General features: G+C 44.6%; 1 protein-coding gene across 3 annotated transcripts in view; it reads right to left on the reverse strand.

Annotated features, from left to right (window-relative positions):
* ccdc62 (coiled-coil domain containing 62) overlaps positions 1–17,754 on the reverse strand; it is a 34,020-nt gene that overhangs the window by 11,404 nt on the left and 4,862 nt on the right. For all 3 annotated transcript variants that reach the window (XM_033043195.1, XM_033043194.1, XM_033043196.1), the window contains 6 exons: positions 15,333–15,525; positions 6,685–6,851; positions 6,499–6,600; positions 5,826–5,997; positions 4,154–4,255; positions 1,660–1,748 (listed from right to left, as the gene is read on the reverse strand). In XM_033043195.1, coding sequence (XP_032899086.1) covers positions 1,660–1,748; positions 4,154–4,255; positions 5,826–5,997; positions 6,499–6,600; positions 6,685–6,851; positions 15,333–15,525 — 825 coding nt within the window. The remainder of the gene's footprint in view (positions 1–1,659; positions 1,749–4,153; positions 4,256–5,825; positions 5,998–6,498; positions 6,601–6,684; positions 6,852–15,332; positions 15,526–17,754) is intronic.

A 17,754-nucleotide genomic window follows, 5' to 3' on the forward strand; every position in this document is an offset into this window, starting at 1 on the left:
TCTTCAAGGACCTTTCTTCAAGGACCGAAAAAATGTCCGCTATTCGGAGCTTTTCGTTATTTGGAATTTCGGATAAAAGATTGTGCACCTGTACCATCAGATGTATCATCAATGAAGATAAGTAAGCCAGTACCTTCAGCAGCCATACACGCCCAGTCCATAACACCCCCTCCACCGTGTTTCACAGATGAGGTGGTATGCTTTGGATCTTGGGCAGTTCCTTGTCTCCTCCATACTTTGCTCTTGCCATCACTCTGACATAAGTTAATCTTCGTCTCATCTGTCCACAAGACCTTTTTCCAGAACTGTGTTTGCTCTTTTAAGTACTCCTTGGCAAACTGTAACCTGGCCATCCTATTTTTGCAGTTACCAGTGGTTTGCATCTTGCAGTGTAGCCTTGGTATTTCTGTTCATGAAGTCTTCTGCGGACAGTAGTCATTGACAAAGCCACACCTGACTCCTGAAGAGTGTTTCTGATCTATCGGACAGGTGTTTGTGGATTTTGCTTTATTATAGAGAAAATTCTTCTGTCATCAGCTGTGGAGGTCTTCCTTGGCCTGCCAGTCCCTTTGCGATTAGTAAGCTCACCAGTGCTCTTTCTTCTTAATGATGTGCCAAGCAGTTGATTTTGGTAAGCCTAAGGTTTGGCTGATGTCTCTAACAGTATTATTCTTGTTTTTTCTCAGTCTCATAATGGCTTCTTTGACTTTCATTGGCACAACTTTGGTCCTCATGTTGACAGATGATGAGGATATTTATAGGCAACGCCGTATGATGAATGTAATTATTTTATGCAAGTTTAGTGCGTATACAGATGAAGTGGTCTCTGTTCAGAGCATATTGTACACCACTCTATACTGCACACCTATGGTCAAACTATAGAAAAGCAAGCTTACAGAGACTTAAAGTAGCTTATAAGAATGCCATGAGAATATTACTTAAGAGATGGTGTAGTGCAAGTGAAATGTTTGTGGCTGCAGGAGCAAATACTTTACAAACTGTCTTAAGAAATCTTATGTATAAATTTATTTTCCGGATTAATGACTCTGAAAATGAAATCATCTTGGCCTCATCTAACATAAGGTTTAGCACTACACGCTACCAATCCCAGCTGTGGAGACATTGGTATAGTTGTCTCATTGCAGGACACTGATTTTTTAAATTCTTGATCTTAAACCATGTATTGTGCTTTTGTATGTAATTTATTGTGCTTTTGTAAGTAATTTACTGTGCCTTTTTATGTAATTTATTGTGCTTTTGTATGCAATTTATTCTATGTAATGTCTTGTCTTTTAGAAGTTATTTGTGCACATCTCATGAGAGATAAGCTTCACTTTAAGCTTTGCACACAAAGTTTTTCCACTTATATCACTGACCAAAGTAGAAGGCATAATAATTCCAGATCAATCTTCTGTAAAGAAATTGCTGCATTGGAGTGTTCATTTTAAATACTAATTGAGCTTCTATGATCCATTTTTTAAATATGTAAAATAATTAATTTATACAATCAGATTACTGAATGTGGAAATCAATTATATTTATACACACGATGATTGAGTAGCAGTTGAAGGTCTCCAACCTTCACCTGAGTACCTCAAAGCAAATTTGTGGTACACAATGTAAATCCTGAGGTAAGTAACAGGTTACAGGTGGTCTTACCTGCCGTAGACCATGCAGTTCAGTGTCAGCTCGCTCCTGCTTTGATCTTGCCAGTTCCAGAATCTGGTCTTTTCTCTTCTCTCGTTCGACTAAAATAGAATTTCAAGACATGGCACTGATTTTCTCTTTTTTTTTTCTCTTTAACGTGCAAAATTACTAAAATTATTGGAAAGTGAAATCTAAACATAACCAATGGCATTTACAATTGTAGCATTTAAGAGACTTTGGATAGGCACATCGAAATGCAAAGAATGGAGGGATATAGATTTTTTCAGGCAAATAAGAGATGGTCATGACACCATGCGCACAGATATTCTGGGCCGAAGGGACTTCTTGTGCTAAACTGTTCTATGTTCAATCAATATTAAAGTATTGAGCAAACATAGTGTTCCAGCAGCATCTGTGGCGGGAAAGGACAGACGACATTTTGGGTTGGAATCCTTCTTCGGACTGATTGAAATGGGGATGAAGCTGCAAAAGAGAGATGGGGGCCAGACAAACCCTGCAGCGTCTGTTTCAGGTCCTTTCACAATTGACCTTCCTACCAGTCTTTCAGTTGAAATGTTGGCTTTAAGCTGATTTAGCAAATTAACTCAATTTATTTACTCATATAATTACTTAAGAATTCTGGAAGGTATTGTTTTCAACAATCTCTGATCCTGAAGCTAAAGAGCACAGCCCCAAATAAAAGAAACCCTTTAATATTTCTTTATTAAGCAGGTCTTTTGTTTGTGCTGAATTATGAAAAGCAAAAGGGAGAACCCAGTGTTGCAGTGCTATTTTTTTAGGTGCTGGAGCTGTCAAACAGGGGCATTATTATTCGGTTTGTCTTGGGGTGGACGCGACGAACGCGGGGCGGGGCCACAGCTAGTCTGCCTCAAGAGGTTCCAACACAATGGATGAATAGACTATCCTAAATCGCCAGTTTGGAGCGCTAATCCAATAAAAATTCAGTGCGAGATCGGGGAGGGATTCTCCCAATAACAAAATAATTGCACAAGTTTGCAGCTCATAATTATCATGAATATTTATTACTGCAAGCAAAGTATCATAAGAAAAAACAAGTTAAAATGCAGTTTTTTTTATAGAGGTGGATGCCCTGCACCAACTCGCCCTGACCCTCCCTCAGCTCTGGGCCTTCACACACACCCACCCACACACTCACAATCACACACACACCCCTACCCACTCACTCACATACTCACTCACCCACTCACACACACTCACCTACCCCCCCCCCCCACCCACTCACACACACCCACTCATCCACTCATACAGCCACTCACACACCCACTCACACACAAACACACACTCACACACCCACCCACTCACAAACACCCACCCACTCACTCACACACCCACTTACTCACCCACTCCAGACTGGTCCCTCCACAGACATTCCTCGACTCGACCACTCGCCCACAGGCCGGAGCTCCACCGCTGGACCATGGCGCCGCCTGCCTGACCACCACATGACCGAGATGGCCACCACGAGGAGCAGCAACATCCACCGCCTCTCCGACCCTCACCGCCTACCCGGCCAAACCCAGGCCCGGAGTCGGACCACCGAAACTGCCGCCCGCGGCTGCTGACTCTTACCACCTACCCGGGTGGGGCCACCGCCGCTGTCACCCACCTTCACTGTCTCCCCGGACACCGATGCTGCTGCCGCCGACCCTCTACTCACGGGCCTCCACCAGCGACTCCGCCGACCCTCGCCTTTCCACCAGACACCAGCGGGCCAGAGCCGACACTCACCTCATCAGAGTTCCAGGTGCAGCATTAGGCCCACAACCTCCATCCTCCACGATGCAGACAGCACATGGTCTGATTCTGCTGGGTGGGTCCTAGTGCTCCCCCCCTCCTACAGGGAAAACCCATCAGTAGTGATGTCTTCCCCTTCTTTTAATCAGGTTACCCCGACCACACTCCCGCTAGTTAAAAGTCCCCTGTTTTTTTCTTACAGAGGTGCCCGAGGTGGAGTGGCGCTCCGGTGAGCTCTGGCAACACTGCACCCCTGGGAGCACCACACTTTAGCCCTTTGATCACTGTGGTGAGAGGGGGAATGTTTAATGGAGAAGTGAGGGGGAAGTTTTTTTTTTTAACACAAAGTGATGGGGGCCTGGAACACATTCATGGGGGTGGTGGTGGAGGCAGAATCAATAAAGGTGTTTAAGAGCTTTGAGATAGGCACACGGAAGTGCAAGGAATAGAGGGATTTGGATGAGATGGGTTTAACTTGACATGATGTTTGGCATAAACACTGTAAGCCGAACGGGGCCTGTTCCTGTGCTGTATTATTCCAAGTTCTACGAATAATGAATTAGGTGAGTGAGCACTGTATTTTCTCTCAATGTCCCAGAATACACGGGTATTAGCACTGATTTCTGCTTTCGTTCGCGTGTCGTGACCAACCTCGAATCCCTGATGGGTCATAAAATATCATGCAGCAGAACTAATAATCCTGGTTATTTCTGTAGGATTATTTACTCACCAGCTAAAGTGAGCTCATTTCCAAGATATTGTCTTTCTTGTTTAAGGCGAATAATGTCTTCCCTCTGCTCATTATTTTCTGCTGTCTTTTCATCCAACTCATCTAAATAAACAGAACAAAGGTAAAACGTCATCAGTGGTGGACTGGTGAAAATTCAGGACATAGGACAGAAAATGATTACGCTCAAAGTGTTGAAGAATTTTGCAGTCTGATGTTGACATCAAGCCTCTACCTTTAAATCATTAGTTTTCTCAATCTCTGGCAAGTACTAATTTAGACAGATTTACAGTTTCAATTTGCTTTTGAGAGAATTTTTTGCTTTACAATTAGAATTCTTGATTTAGAACTTTTTTCTCTGAAATAAACCCACCACCATCACCTCCCACTTTGCTCCATCTTTCCTGAAACTACTACATCTGATGCGACGAGTCCAGATACTATCCGGAAAGTAATCCCTGCTGGTCAATGCAGGGAATGACAAATGCAAATCATGACATTGGACCTAATAGTTTTCCTGAAAACATGCAACTCATACACCACCGTCAGCCCCATTTTCTGCTGCCCCGGGCCCGGAGCAGCAGTGCCACCGCACGCAGACACAACCCCAGTGCCCAGGCCCCGGGACCCCGGTGCGGCCTCTCCTCACCTCCGGAATTTGCAGAGGCAATCAATCGTCCCCACGCAGGTGGGGATCACCTCCCCCGTCACCCCCACCCCTCCCCCCCCGCCCCCCACAAGGAGACCTGGAATTTGTTATTGTAAATGAAAATTCTCCCCTGTTCAACCCCCACCCCACAATAAAAACCCACACGTGGAGATTATGTGTTCGGCACGGACTAGAGGGGTCGAGATGGCCTGTTTCCGTGCTGTAATTGTTATATGTTATATGGTTATGTGGGGGTGGGGGGGGGAGGGGTGAGTGAAATGGGGATCTCCTCCCCCATCCCATCCCCCCCACATGTGTCTTATTTTGTAAATGAAACATCTGCCCTATTCCACCCTCCCCCCCCCCAACAATGAAACAGGGACCTACCCCCATTTCACCCCCCCCCCCCCTACCATTAAAAACCTCCTCCCTAAATGAGATTAACGATCCCAAATTTGCTGCTAAATGAGATTCCATTGTGATGTACACATTCCCCCTCAGCTAACTTTTAAAGTTATTGTATGATATCTATCTATATCTATATCTATACAACAACTTTAAAAGTTAGTTGAGGTATTAACATCCAATAATCTGGAAAAGCTACTGGTTGGGCACCACCAAAGTTCCAAGCATGCCGGATATCAGTATTTTTCCAAATAATGTAGAATATTGGAAAATCCTAATTCATAAACACATCTAGTTCAGTTTAGAGATACAACGAGGAAACTTCCCCTTTGGCACACCATGTCTGCGCTGACCAGCCATCACCGATTGCCACTTCTATCCTGCACACGAGGGACAATTTAAAGAAGCTAATTAACGCATCAACCTGCACGTCTTTGGGGTGTGGGAGGAAACCGGGGCTCCCGGAAAAAAGTACAGGGAGAAGGTACAAACTCCACGCTGACAGCACCGGTAGTCAGGATCGAGACCAGGTCTCTGGCGTTAAGGAAGCAATTCTACCACTGCGCCACAGAACCGCCCTTTACTAACATCAATTCCTAAAGAATAGTATTTTATACCTACCCTTAAGCTTGCAGATTTCATGTCGCAGTTTCTTTGAATGCTGTTTACAATCATGAACCTCTTTCCTGGAATTTGTTTCATTTAACCTGGCTTCTCGTAATGCACCTTCCAAGGTTTTAAACCTAGCTGTAAGATCCATGATATGATTGGTAGCTTCAACCATATCTTTGTCCTAGACAAAATATATTATATTAGCATCATGGTTATTGCAGCATTTATGCTAGACACCATTTAGAACATTTTCAAGAAGACACAAGAAACTGCAGATGCTGAAATCCACAAAATGCTGGAGTAACTCAGCGGGTCAGGCAGTATCTGTAGAGGATATGGATCAGGATCAGGTTTCGGATCGGGACCCTTCTTCAATGTGAAGTCCATATCCATCTCAACGGATATAGATTGACATGGATAGGGTGTCGATCCATATCTGACGACATGGATGTTACTCCAGCACTTTGTGTTTTCTGCTCAAGATTCCAGTATCTGCAGTTCCTTGTGTCTACAAAAGTTTAATAATCATTTTTCAAAACCCTGGCTTCAATAGCATCAGGTCTAGCAATAACATCTTGTTCATTCCATTTACACCTTTTTTTTCTCTTGAATGGAAACTAGGATTTGCTTATAGTTCAGAATAGAGCACATGTGTATGCACATTTTACTGATCACGTAGTACCTTTAACTCCAGCATTGTAGCGAGCTCCTGTTCATGCGCCTGTAACTGTCCCACCTGGGCAGAGAGCTCCATTACAGAGGAATTCAGACTTTTGTTCCTGTCCTAGTAGAAGCAAACAAAATCAATTAATTGAATTCACATACACATTTATGGGGCGATAGTGTCAATGATTTTCTTTTTTGTTACCTCTAGCTCTTCACAGATGTTAACAGACTCTGCTGCTTTCTCAGACATTTCCTTCAGCTTTTGCTGGGTGCAGTTGAGTGTTTTTAAACAATCAGCTTGTTGAGATTCTAAAATCTTTTGCTGTGTACTTAAAGTTCTGATAATTTCATTCCTGTTTCGCAGTTCATCTGTTGAACACAATGTTATTAAGTGTCTTTAAAAAAAAAATTTGTATACACATTAATGCAATTTCCTTTGCACACTACTGGTCTGTGGAGAATGCTTTTCTAATTCTTTGAGCAAGGTTTTGTCAGGGGACTATTTGACAAAAAATAGGTTATACTATGTACACCTTATCCTGAGTTCATATATACTGGTTGTACACTGTCAGGATCAAGCAAACAGGATTAATTAGTTAAGGGGCGTTTAGGGAATAATGAACACAATATAATAGAGTTGAATATAAAAACTAAAAGCAATTTTAGTTCTGAACAAATTTAAAACTAGGGTCTTAAAGCTGAATAAAGCAAATTACAAATGAACAAGGATTAGATTAGATTAGTTTATTGTCATATACACCAGAGTGCAATGAAATTCCTGATTCACATGAAGCTTGAAGTAAACAACATACATATGTGGGGATGAATACAAAAATAAGTACAAGGATGAATGTAAAACAGTAGAATGATGCAAAATTAAAGTGCAAAATTCAAAGAGTACAAAAAGAATATTGAAGGACAAAAACAGAATAAAGCCGTTAAGCATCAATAATGAAACTAGTATTGGGAAAATAAAATGGCAATAAGGTTTTAAAGATGTTGCAATATCAATTGTGCACAGGTTGCCATGTGTCTTCTTGACTGCTTGCTATACCTATGTGTTAGTTTTGTGATTCATGAATAGCCTACAGTGTCCTCCATGTTTGGGACAAAGACCCATCATTTATTTATTTGCCTCTGTACTCCACAATTTGAGATTTGTAATAGAAAAAAAATCACATGTGGTTAAAGTGCACATTGTCAGATTTTAATAAAGACCATTTTTATACAATTTGGTTCACCATGTAGAAATTACAGCGTGTTTATACATAGACTCCCCATTTCAGTGCACCATAATGTTTGGGACACAGCAATGTCATGTAAATGAAAGTAGTTATCTATCTTATCATATACTTATTAACAGTCTGATCTTGTACGTGTGTATATGTGTGTGTATATGTGTGTGTACATGTGGTTGTCTTTACATCTTCGCAAAAACACTACGCGGTAACGATTACATTTTTACATATTCTGATTGACATTTTTCCCCTCGAGGCCGAGAACTCCTTCACTGAACATTTTATGCTTTATTTCTCAACATTACTGATTAAGGTTTAAAAAAAAATAAAAATACTGAATTTAAAATGACCAGCTTCAACTGATGACGTCACAATGGCTCGGCTAGCAGTTGACGACACAGGAACACTCTGCACTTTTCACCTTACAGGAGGGGGAGAGCAAATTGCTATTGCACACTCAGGGGAAGTGCACTTGGAATTTTTTTTAAAGCCACGGCTCAGGGAGGTAGTGGAGTGCTGGAATCTTACGTTCGGGAATGACTTGAGTTGGACGACCAAGCCTCCCATGGGGGCTACGGGTAGGGAACAGGTGCGTTGGGGGAGCAGACCCAACAGTCTGCACTTGGTCTAGTATATATTACTAAAACTCTCATCTTGTTTGTTTGTTTGCTGGTTTGTGAGTACTTCTATTTGCGCAAAAACGTAACACGATAGCGCTACAATTTTTGGCCCACCTTACTTAGCAATGTTACAAAATTTTGAGATTTTAAAAATCAAGTCTGTAATTTATCCCATCAGATAAAGCATAAAAATAAGTTTAATTTGACATCTAATTCACTTTCATATCTCAAGTATTTAAAAAGTTGTGGCCATTTTCATACTGGGAAATGAGCATCTTGTTCCCTATTGATTTTCTATGGACATAACAAAAAAGTTGTGATCGTGAACAGTCAAAAGCCCATAACTTTCTTAAAAATTAAGAGAACTGAATGAAATTTTCAGTTATCATAGATTGAAGCATTCTGAAACAAATATAAAATAATCTTACTTGGATGACCTGAAATTAAAGCATATAATTAGTTAGTTACCTAATTGTAGCTAATTTCAGACTTCAATTACTAGATCTAAACATCTATCCATTTCTTAATAAATGATTAACATTTTTAAATAGCCTAAATGTCCAAATAATATTCACAAATAATTCACAATAAAACATGATTTTTAAATCTCATTTACATTAATTTATAGGCCAAATGGAAGGAATTCAGTGTTCAATTGCTGTAAATAAATGCCCATTTAAATCAGCTTTCCAGTGGGTCCCTGTGGAACGCGCTGGTTTAGAACGTTCACATTGCGGTAGATTTGTGCCTCAAATGCCCAGAAAAATACTGCGCGATATAATGGGCCCAAATTGAGCTACTCGCAATATTAAACTTTGTATAAAGGGATCTTTAGAAGCCCTTTTGAATGTAAAAATATACAACCTACCTTCTGCTATTTTCTTTATGAGACCCTGCGGTTGCTGACGGTCGCGGGTTTAAAGATTGATTTTTAAACTACTATAACTATTATTCAAGGCCTTTAAACCTAATAATAGCTTTTGCGACGGGGTCTATCAGCGATTTTTCGTTAATAATTAACTAGGCTGAACATTTTCGATTGGAACAGCTTAGAGAAAATCGCGTTTTAAACCCGCCCCCTCTAAACGGCGCCAAAATCGCGCACAACCTCAGCGGCAGATATTCAGCGACGCTTCAGGTAGGCTTTGCAACATACCTACCTTACTCACCATTGTCCTGTGGTGTAAATGAAACAAGTTTTGTTCAGATTGATGGGATAATTTAAACATTATTAACGTTTAAAACCTAAAATAACAAAACAGTGCCCCCACCCGTGCATGTACAGTTGGGGGAGGGATCCCGTGCGCGTCTTTACTGGCGTCTCAAAGGGCACCCAACAGGTCCTCAGCCTCGCCTGTGCAGTTGTGCCTTTCCACAATTCAGATCGCCATCTTTTTTTCAATACAGCGACACGGGTAAGATTAATTTCATTTTACTGTTGCTCCGGACCCGTGGAGATCCGCCTCCTTGGCGCTGAGGCTGGGGCTGCAGCAGCTGGCTCCGGGGGTGGGGAGAGGCCGCGCCAACGATCCGGGGCCTGGGCGCTGAGCCTGGCTCTGAGGGAGGTGGCTCTGCTGTCCGGGCACGCAAGGGGGGAATGGAGCAGCACCCACGAGATCCTGGGGAGGTGAGGAGGGAGAGTGGGGGGATTGAGGGAGAGGAGGAGGTAGGGATGGAGGGGGGGGGGTGAGAAGGGATGGGGGGGGGGTGAGAAGGGAGGGGGGAAAGTGGGGGGAGGGGTGAGAAGTGAGTGGGGAAGAAGGGGAATAGTGGGGGAGGAGGGCGAATAAAGGGGGAGGGAGTGTGAAGAGGAGGGGGAGGGAGTGCTGGGGAATGAAGGGAAATGAGCCACGCCTGCACAGTTGGGAGCAATGGGTGAGTGGTGGAATATTGCATTGGGGAACGGGTTGCGTTGGGGGAACGGGTGAGTGGTAGAATATTGCGTTGGGAAACGGGTTGCATTGGAGGACAAGGCCTCCCGTCTGACAGGGACCCAATGGGTCCCACTTAGTCTAGTATATATTAGATCTGAACCCAATTGAGCACGCCTTTTATATGCTGAAGAGAAAACTGAAGGGGACTAGTCCCCAAAACAAGCACTAGTATACTAAAATTCTCATCTTGTTTGTTTGTTTGTATGCATGCATCTGCGTGAGATCACAAAACGCCACCAAAACGCTACAGGATAGGTCTACAATTTTTGGCCCACCTTACTCAGCATTGTCCTGGGATGTAAATGAAACATATTTTGTTTGGATTGATGTTATATTTTACAAGTTATTGACATTTAAAACTTTACAATATTCACTTTTCAAACCATTTTTTCACTTGCCCTGCCGTCAGCCGCCTTTGACGTCATAATGACGCCACAATGAGATCCAGAATCTCATTTACATTAAAAATAGTGATTTTCAAAAAAAACATTTTAATCAAATTCTTCCGTTTTCATTCACAATGAGATCCCGAATGTCATTTACATTAAAAAAATTTAAAAATCGCGATTTTCAAAAAAAACTTCATTTTAATCAAATTCTTCAATTTTCATTAACCGCTAAAATTGTGTTTCAATTATTTTAAAGTAAAAATGCGATTTTCATTGAGGGGGATGGGGGGGAGGTTTCATCTTTTTTTTTAAATGCGATTTTCATTGTGATGGAGTGGGATAGGGGGAGGTGAGGAGGTGGGGGAGAAGAGTGGATAGGGGATAGAGGAGAGGAGGAGGGTAGGGAAGGGTATTTGGGGGAAGTGAGGAGGGAGAGGAGGAGGGATAGAGGGAGAGGGTGAAGTGGGGGGGGGGTAGGAAGTGGGGGATAGAGGGACAGGAGGGCAGTGGGGAGGTGAGGAGGGGGTGTGGGGGAGTGGGATAGGGAGGGCAGTGGGGAGGTGAGGAGGGAGTGTGGGGGAGTGGGATAGGGGGTTGTGAAGAGTGGGGGAGCAGGGAGAAAGAGGAGGGGGTAGGGAGGGGAGAGGGGTTATAGAAACATAGAAATTAGGTGCAGGAGTAGGCCATTCGGCCCTTCGAGCCTGCACCGCCATTCAATATGATCATGGCTGATCATCCAACTCAGTATCCCGTACCTGCCTTCTCTCCATACCCTCTGATCCCCTTAGCCACAAGTGCCACATCTAACTCCCTCTTAAATATAGCCAATGAACTGGCCTCAACTACCCTCTGTGGCAGAGAGTTCCAGAGATTCACCACTCTCTGTGTGAAAAAGGTTCTTCTCATCTCGGTTTTAAAGGATTTCCCCCTTATCCTTAAGCTGTGACCCCTTGTCCTGGGCTTCCCCAACATCGGGAGCAATCTTCCTGCATCTAGCCTGTCCAACCCCTTAAGAATTTTATAAGTTTCTATAAGATCCCCTCTCAATCTCCTAAATTCTAGAGAGTATAAACCAAGTCTATCCAGTCTTTCTTCATAAGACAGTCCTGACATCCCAGGAATCAGTCTGGTGAACCTTCTCTGAACTCCCTCTATGGCAATAATATCCTTCCTCAGATTTGGAGACCAAAACTGTACGCAATACTCCAGGTGTGGTCTCACCAAGACCCTGTACAAATGCAGTAGAACCTCCCTGCTATACTCAAATCCTTTTGCTATGAAAGCTAACATACCATTCGCTTTCTTCACTGCCTGCTGCACCTGCATGCCTACTTTCAATGACTGGTGTACCATGACACCCAGGTCTCGCTGCATCTCCCCTTTTCCTAGTCGGCCACCATTTAGATAATAGTCTGCTTTCCTGTTTTTGCCACCAAAATGGATAACCTCACATTTATCCACATTATACTGCATCTGCCAAACATTTGCCCACTCACCCAGCCTATCCAAGTCACCTTGCAGTCTCCTAGCATCCTCCTCACAGCTAACACTGCCCCCCAGTTTAGTGTCATCCGCAAACTTGGAGATATTGCCTTCAATTCCCTCATCCAGATCATTAATATATATTGTAAATAGCTGGGGTCCCAGCACTGAGCCTTGCGGTACCCCACTAGTCACTGCCTGCCATTGTGAAAAGGACCCGTTTACTCCTACTCTTTGCTTCCTGTTTGCCAGCCAGTTCTCTATCCACATCAATACTGAACCCCCAATGCCGTGTGCTTTAAGTTTGTATGGAGGGAGGGAGGGAGTGACTGAGGGTAGGGGAAAGGAGAGGGAGGGAGACGTGGGGTGGGGATGGGGGAGGGGAGGAGAGGGGAAAGAAGGAGTGTGAAGAGGAGGGGGAGGGAGATGAAGGGGAATGGAGGAGAATAGGGTAGTAAGAAGGATGGAGAGGCGCAGTTGGGGAGGGTTGCCATGACTCGCGTCACAACGGGGATCACTGGCATCATAACGGAAACCCCTCAGCCGCGCCTGCGCAGTTGGGGGCTATGGGTCAATGGTGGAATATTGCCCTGGGCACCCGGGGCCCAATGGGTCCGCACCTGATTTATGTTTAGTATTTTGTTGCATATCCTTTGCAAGTAATGACTGCTTGAAGTCTGCAATTCATGGACATCACCAGTTGCTGGGTGTCTTCTCTGGTGATGCTCTGCCAGGCCTGTACTGCAGCCATCTTTAGCTTATTCTTGTTTTGGGGGCTGTAAAGGCATGCTAAATTAGGTTGGCCATTCAAGAACTCCTTTATTGCTTCAGCAGTATGTTTGAGATCATTGTCTTGCAGTAGAATTAACTTCCGTCCAATGAATTTGAGCAGATAGGGTGTGTCTGTACACTTCAGAATTCATCATGCTACTACCATCAGCAATTGTAAGGCGGCGCGCATTCGAGTATGGCTGCCCAGCCTGTAGCTGTTCGTCTTTTCACCCTTTTTTTTTATTTTTAGTGTGCCAAAAGTTTTTGTTTTTGGAGGTCTAATCTTTTGATGTGGGGGGTGAAGGGGGGGGGGAAGGGGGAAAACTGTATTTCATGGTCCCTACCTGGTCGGAGATGCGGCGTTCCTCCGAGCCGCATCTTCGCCCCCTTCCGCGCGGCCTACCAGGGGGACTGGAGCGGCGTTTCCTGCCGGGACCAGCCAGAACTTCGGCGGCGGCACAGAGATGAAGCACCATCATGGGTGATGCCTTACCCGGGTCGCCGTGTGGTAAGCGTGTGGAGTGTTGGGACCACCGACTCCAACATCGCGGAACTGTGGTCACAGAGCATCCAGCTGCGGGCGGCGCTGAATTCAAACACCGCGGCGCCTGGGACCTCTCGCCAAGATCGCCAATGCTGGAGCTCCGACCAGCGCAGCCTGTGGACTTCGGGAGCCGCAGTCTCTGGCAGCAAGCGGCCGTTCCAGACACTCCAGGCCGCTGAGAGTGTTCCTCCGATGCCGGAACTCCATCATCCGGCGAGAAGGCCTGAAACATCGGGCCGCCACCGCGGCGACTGCGGCGGCCTCAAATAGGCCCCGACCACGGGTGAACAAGAGGAAGAGGACTGGACTTTGCTGCCTTCCCTCACAGTGGGAACCATTGTGGGGGGATGTTTTTATGTTTAATGCCAAGTTCTTTAATGTTGTGTTTTATTTTTATTGGTGTACTGCAAATGGCAACTCAAATTTCACTGCACCCAAAATGGTGTATGTGACAATAAATGTCCTTTGTGTTGTCTTTGTCTATCTCAATGAAGATAAGTGAGCCAGTACCTTCAGTAGCCTACATGCCCAGGCCATAACACCCCCACCACCGTGTTTCACAGATGAGGTGGTATGCTTTGGATTTTGAGCAGTTTCTTCTCTCCTCTATACTTTGCTCTTTGGCCATCACTCTGATATAAGTTAACCTTCATCTCATCTGTCCACAAGACCTTTTTCCAGAGCTTTGGTTGCTCTTTTAAGTACTTCTTGTCAAACTGTAACCTGGCCATCCTATTTTTGTGACTAACCAGTGGTTTGCATCTTGCAGTGTAGCCTCTGTATTTCTGTCCATGAAGTCTTCTGCGGATTTTGGTCATTGACAAACCCGACTCCTGAAGAGTGTTTCTGATCTGTCGGACAGGTGTTTGGGGATTTTTCTTTATTATAGTTAGAATTCTTCTGCCAGTCCCTTTGCGATTAGTAAGATCACCAGTGCTCTCTTTCTTCTTAATGATGTTCCAAACAGTTGATTTTGGTAAGCCTAAGGTTTGGCTGATGTCTCTAACAGTTTTATTCTTGTTTCTCAGTCTCATAATGGCTTATTTGACTTTCATTGGCTCAACTTTGGTCCTCATGTTGATAAACGGCAATAAAATGTTCCAAAGGTGATGGAAAGACTGGAGGAAAGACTAGGTGCTGAGAACTCTCTTATACCTGCATTAAGGAGGCAATTAAACACACCTGAGCAATTACAAACGCCTGTGAAGCCATGTGTCCCAAACATTATGGTGCCCTGAAATGGGGAGGGACTATGTATAAACACAGCTGTAATTTCTACATGGAGAAACCAAAATGTATAAAAATGGCTTTTAATGAAATCTGACAATGTGCACTTTAACCACATGTATTACAAATCTCAAATTGAGGAGTAGAGGCAAATAAATAAATGATAGGTCTTTGTCCAAAACATTATGGAGGGCACTGAATATTAAAATTGACCTAAATCACTATAGACGGCACAGTGATAGAGTGCCTTAAAGTGCCGGAAACTCGGCTTTGATCCCGACTACGGATGCTGTCTGTACAAAGTACGTTCTCTCTGCGAGCACGTGGGTTTTCTCTGAGTGCTCCGAGTTTACTCCCACACTCCAAAGACATAAAGGCTTGTAGGTTAATTGGCTTTGGCAAAATTGTAAATTGTCCCTATCGTGTAGGATAGTGTTAGTGTACGGGGGGGTGGGGGGGGCTGTTTCCATACTAAATCTCTAAAGTCTAAAGTTATAAATCCAATTCTACTTTTCCCATCAATGTGAATCATCTCTATGATCCAGTATTATAGGGGGTTTCAAAGTAACAAACCACAAAGTAATTAACTTTTTGCCACACATAAGACACTGAAATGCAGTTTAAATGTTTAGAAAGAGTACTAACGCTCCACTTTGGCACATCTCTCTTCCAGGCCAAGTATGCGAAGACGATCCTCCTCCCAGGCCAGGAGCTGCTTCTGATGCGCAGACACCATCTCATTTAATTCTTTATCCCGATCCTTGAGTTCTGCAACAAGCAGCTGTAATTCAGTGCGTTGTTTCTGGATTGTAGCATTCTCCAGATCTATATTCGCATTCTGGAAATAAAAAATGTTATAATAAAGCATCTTTTCTTGCATTTGGAGAACATTATTAAACTTTCTTAAGAGTATACGGAATATCACCAATTGCAATCCTAGTTGAGTTATTGGCAACAATAACATTAACCCATAATTCTATTAGAAATCATGGCAACTCTGTTCAATATTCTCCATAATAATAATAATAATGGATGGGATTTATATAGCGCCTTTCTAATAGTATCTAATAGTATCATTTACTTTAACAGTCACGACCCAAAGTTCATAGAATTGCAAAAATTCATGATTTGAGAGTAGAAACTCTTCTTCACCATTTTAAAACGGGCAATCGCTTAAACTGAAACTGTGCACCTTACTTCAAAATTCCTCCCTCAGAATCTTATGCGTTACAGTAAGATCACCTCTCAAACCTCTGAGACGATGAATATAAACTCAACCTGTTGAACCTTTTACCTTTCCTCATGACATCTCAATTATCCCCAGCATCGTTGTGGCAAACATTTTTTGTAAATCCTTCGTTGATGTTGAGGCGTCGGTGTCTGGGTTTGTGGTTTGGTTGATGTTGGAGGTTTGCATATCTTCCAAGAAGGCCAGTCTGGGCCATGGCCTAAGAAAGACTCATGTTTGGTGTACCGGACCTTCGAGCTTTCACCAGTCGGTCTTGTTCTACTGGTGGGTGCGTAAGGGTGCTGTCTATGGCCGTGTGTTGCAAAGCTGTGCCAGTGCACCCTGTTGGTCCTGCGACATATCCTTCTCATCCACTGTGCGGGTGAAAGCTGTTATCCCCGCTGTTTAGGAGTTTCCATATACAATTATTTACGACAGGAAACATTCCGGGATATACAGTTACCCGGTGTCAGGTGTCCTCCAGGTTTTGGCCAGTCTGGTCTGGCTGTATGAAGTTGGACACCATGTCCAGTAGATTTTCACGTTCCTGCACCCCCTGCACACTTGATTTCTGTTCTGCAAACCCCTCTTCAGGATCAGCCCAGAACTGACCCCCAGTACTCCCCTCTGACGAGGGAGAAGCACTGTGCAGCCCTACAAGAGGTGCTGCTGTGGGTTTTACACAGGGCCCACAGTGACTCGACTCCATCTCCCGGAGCCTGTCACATTGGAGCAAATGCTCCACACACCGCTCTATCCGGCTCCAATGCTCACGGTCGCTGGCCGCCCGCGGCTGCTCAAAGTCGGACTCCTCTGAGTCCACGACTTTGATGGTTTTTTGTCTTGCCTTACCGCCCGGCCGCGGAGTGGATCTGGCCGGTGCGGAGGCGACATCGGGCACAGCTGATCCCATTATCGGTGATTCAAGTGCCGCTGGCCGCTGCTAGCCCACCAGCTTTGTCGCAGCCCGTTGGTTTCTCCACCTGTAATCAGCATGGGAAAACACAAAAAGACCGCAGCTCTTACCTGCAGGTCCAGGTTTAAATTGTCGCTATGGGGAAACGTCGTTCCACCCCGCCTCCTGCTGTTTTCGACTTGTCAAAAGTCGACGGCCCCATCTGAATAGTCTCCCGCCCGGCCGTGGTGTTCAGGCCGGCGCGGGACCAATAGTCGGCACAGCTGATCCCTTACGGGGCTTGTGCCTTCAGCTGCTGCTGGCTCTCGCAACTTCGCGGTCCTCCCCAGCCAGCTTTACTCGCAGCACTTGTGGACACTATTTTGTCCAGCTTCCCCCCCGTGTAAAAACAGCGCGGGGACAAAACTACCGCAGAGTAAATCACTTACCTGCAGGTCGCGGTTTCAAACTTACCGCTGCGGGGGAACGCTCCACCCCGCCTGTCGTTTCGCAAGCGTGAAAGCGATATGACACGCATGCGTCCTGGCGGGGTTCTTCACGTAGTCACTCACGTGACTCCGAAGTAAAATAGGCCCTAGGCTCACCGAGTCCATGCTGACCATTGATCACCCGCACACCAGTTCCACATTATCCCACTTTCGCTTCTTACACACAAAGGGCGATTTACAGAAGCCAATTAACCTACAAACCTGCACGTCTTTGGAATGTGGGAGGAAACTGGAGCACCCGGAGAACGTACAAACTCACATGCAGAAATGCAGGAGTTACTAGAAATTAGAGAAATCAACGTTCATACCGCTGGAATGTAAGCTGCCCAAGCAAAATATGAGGTGGTGTCCCTCCAATTTGCAGTGGCCTAACTGACAGTGGAGGCGGTCCAGGAAAGAAAGGTCATTTGTGAATGGGAAGGGGTGTTAAAATGT

This window comes from Amblyraja radiata, chromosome 25 (assembly GCF_010909765.2).
Source record: "Amblyraja radiata isolate CabotCenter1 chromosome 25, sAmbRad1.1.pri, whole genome shotgun sequence".
Taxonomy (NCBI): Eukaryota; Metazoa; Chordata; class Chondrichthyes; order Rajiformes; family Rajidae; genus Amblyraja; species Amblyraja radiata.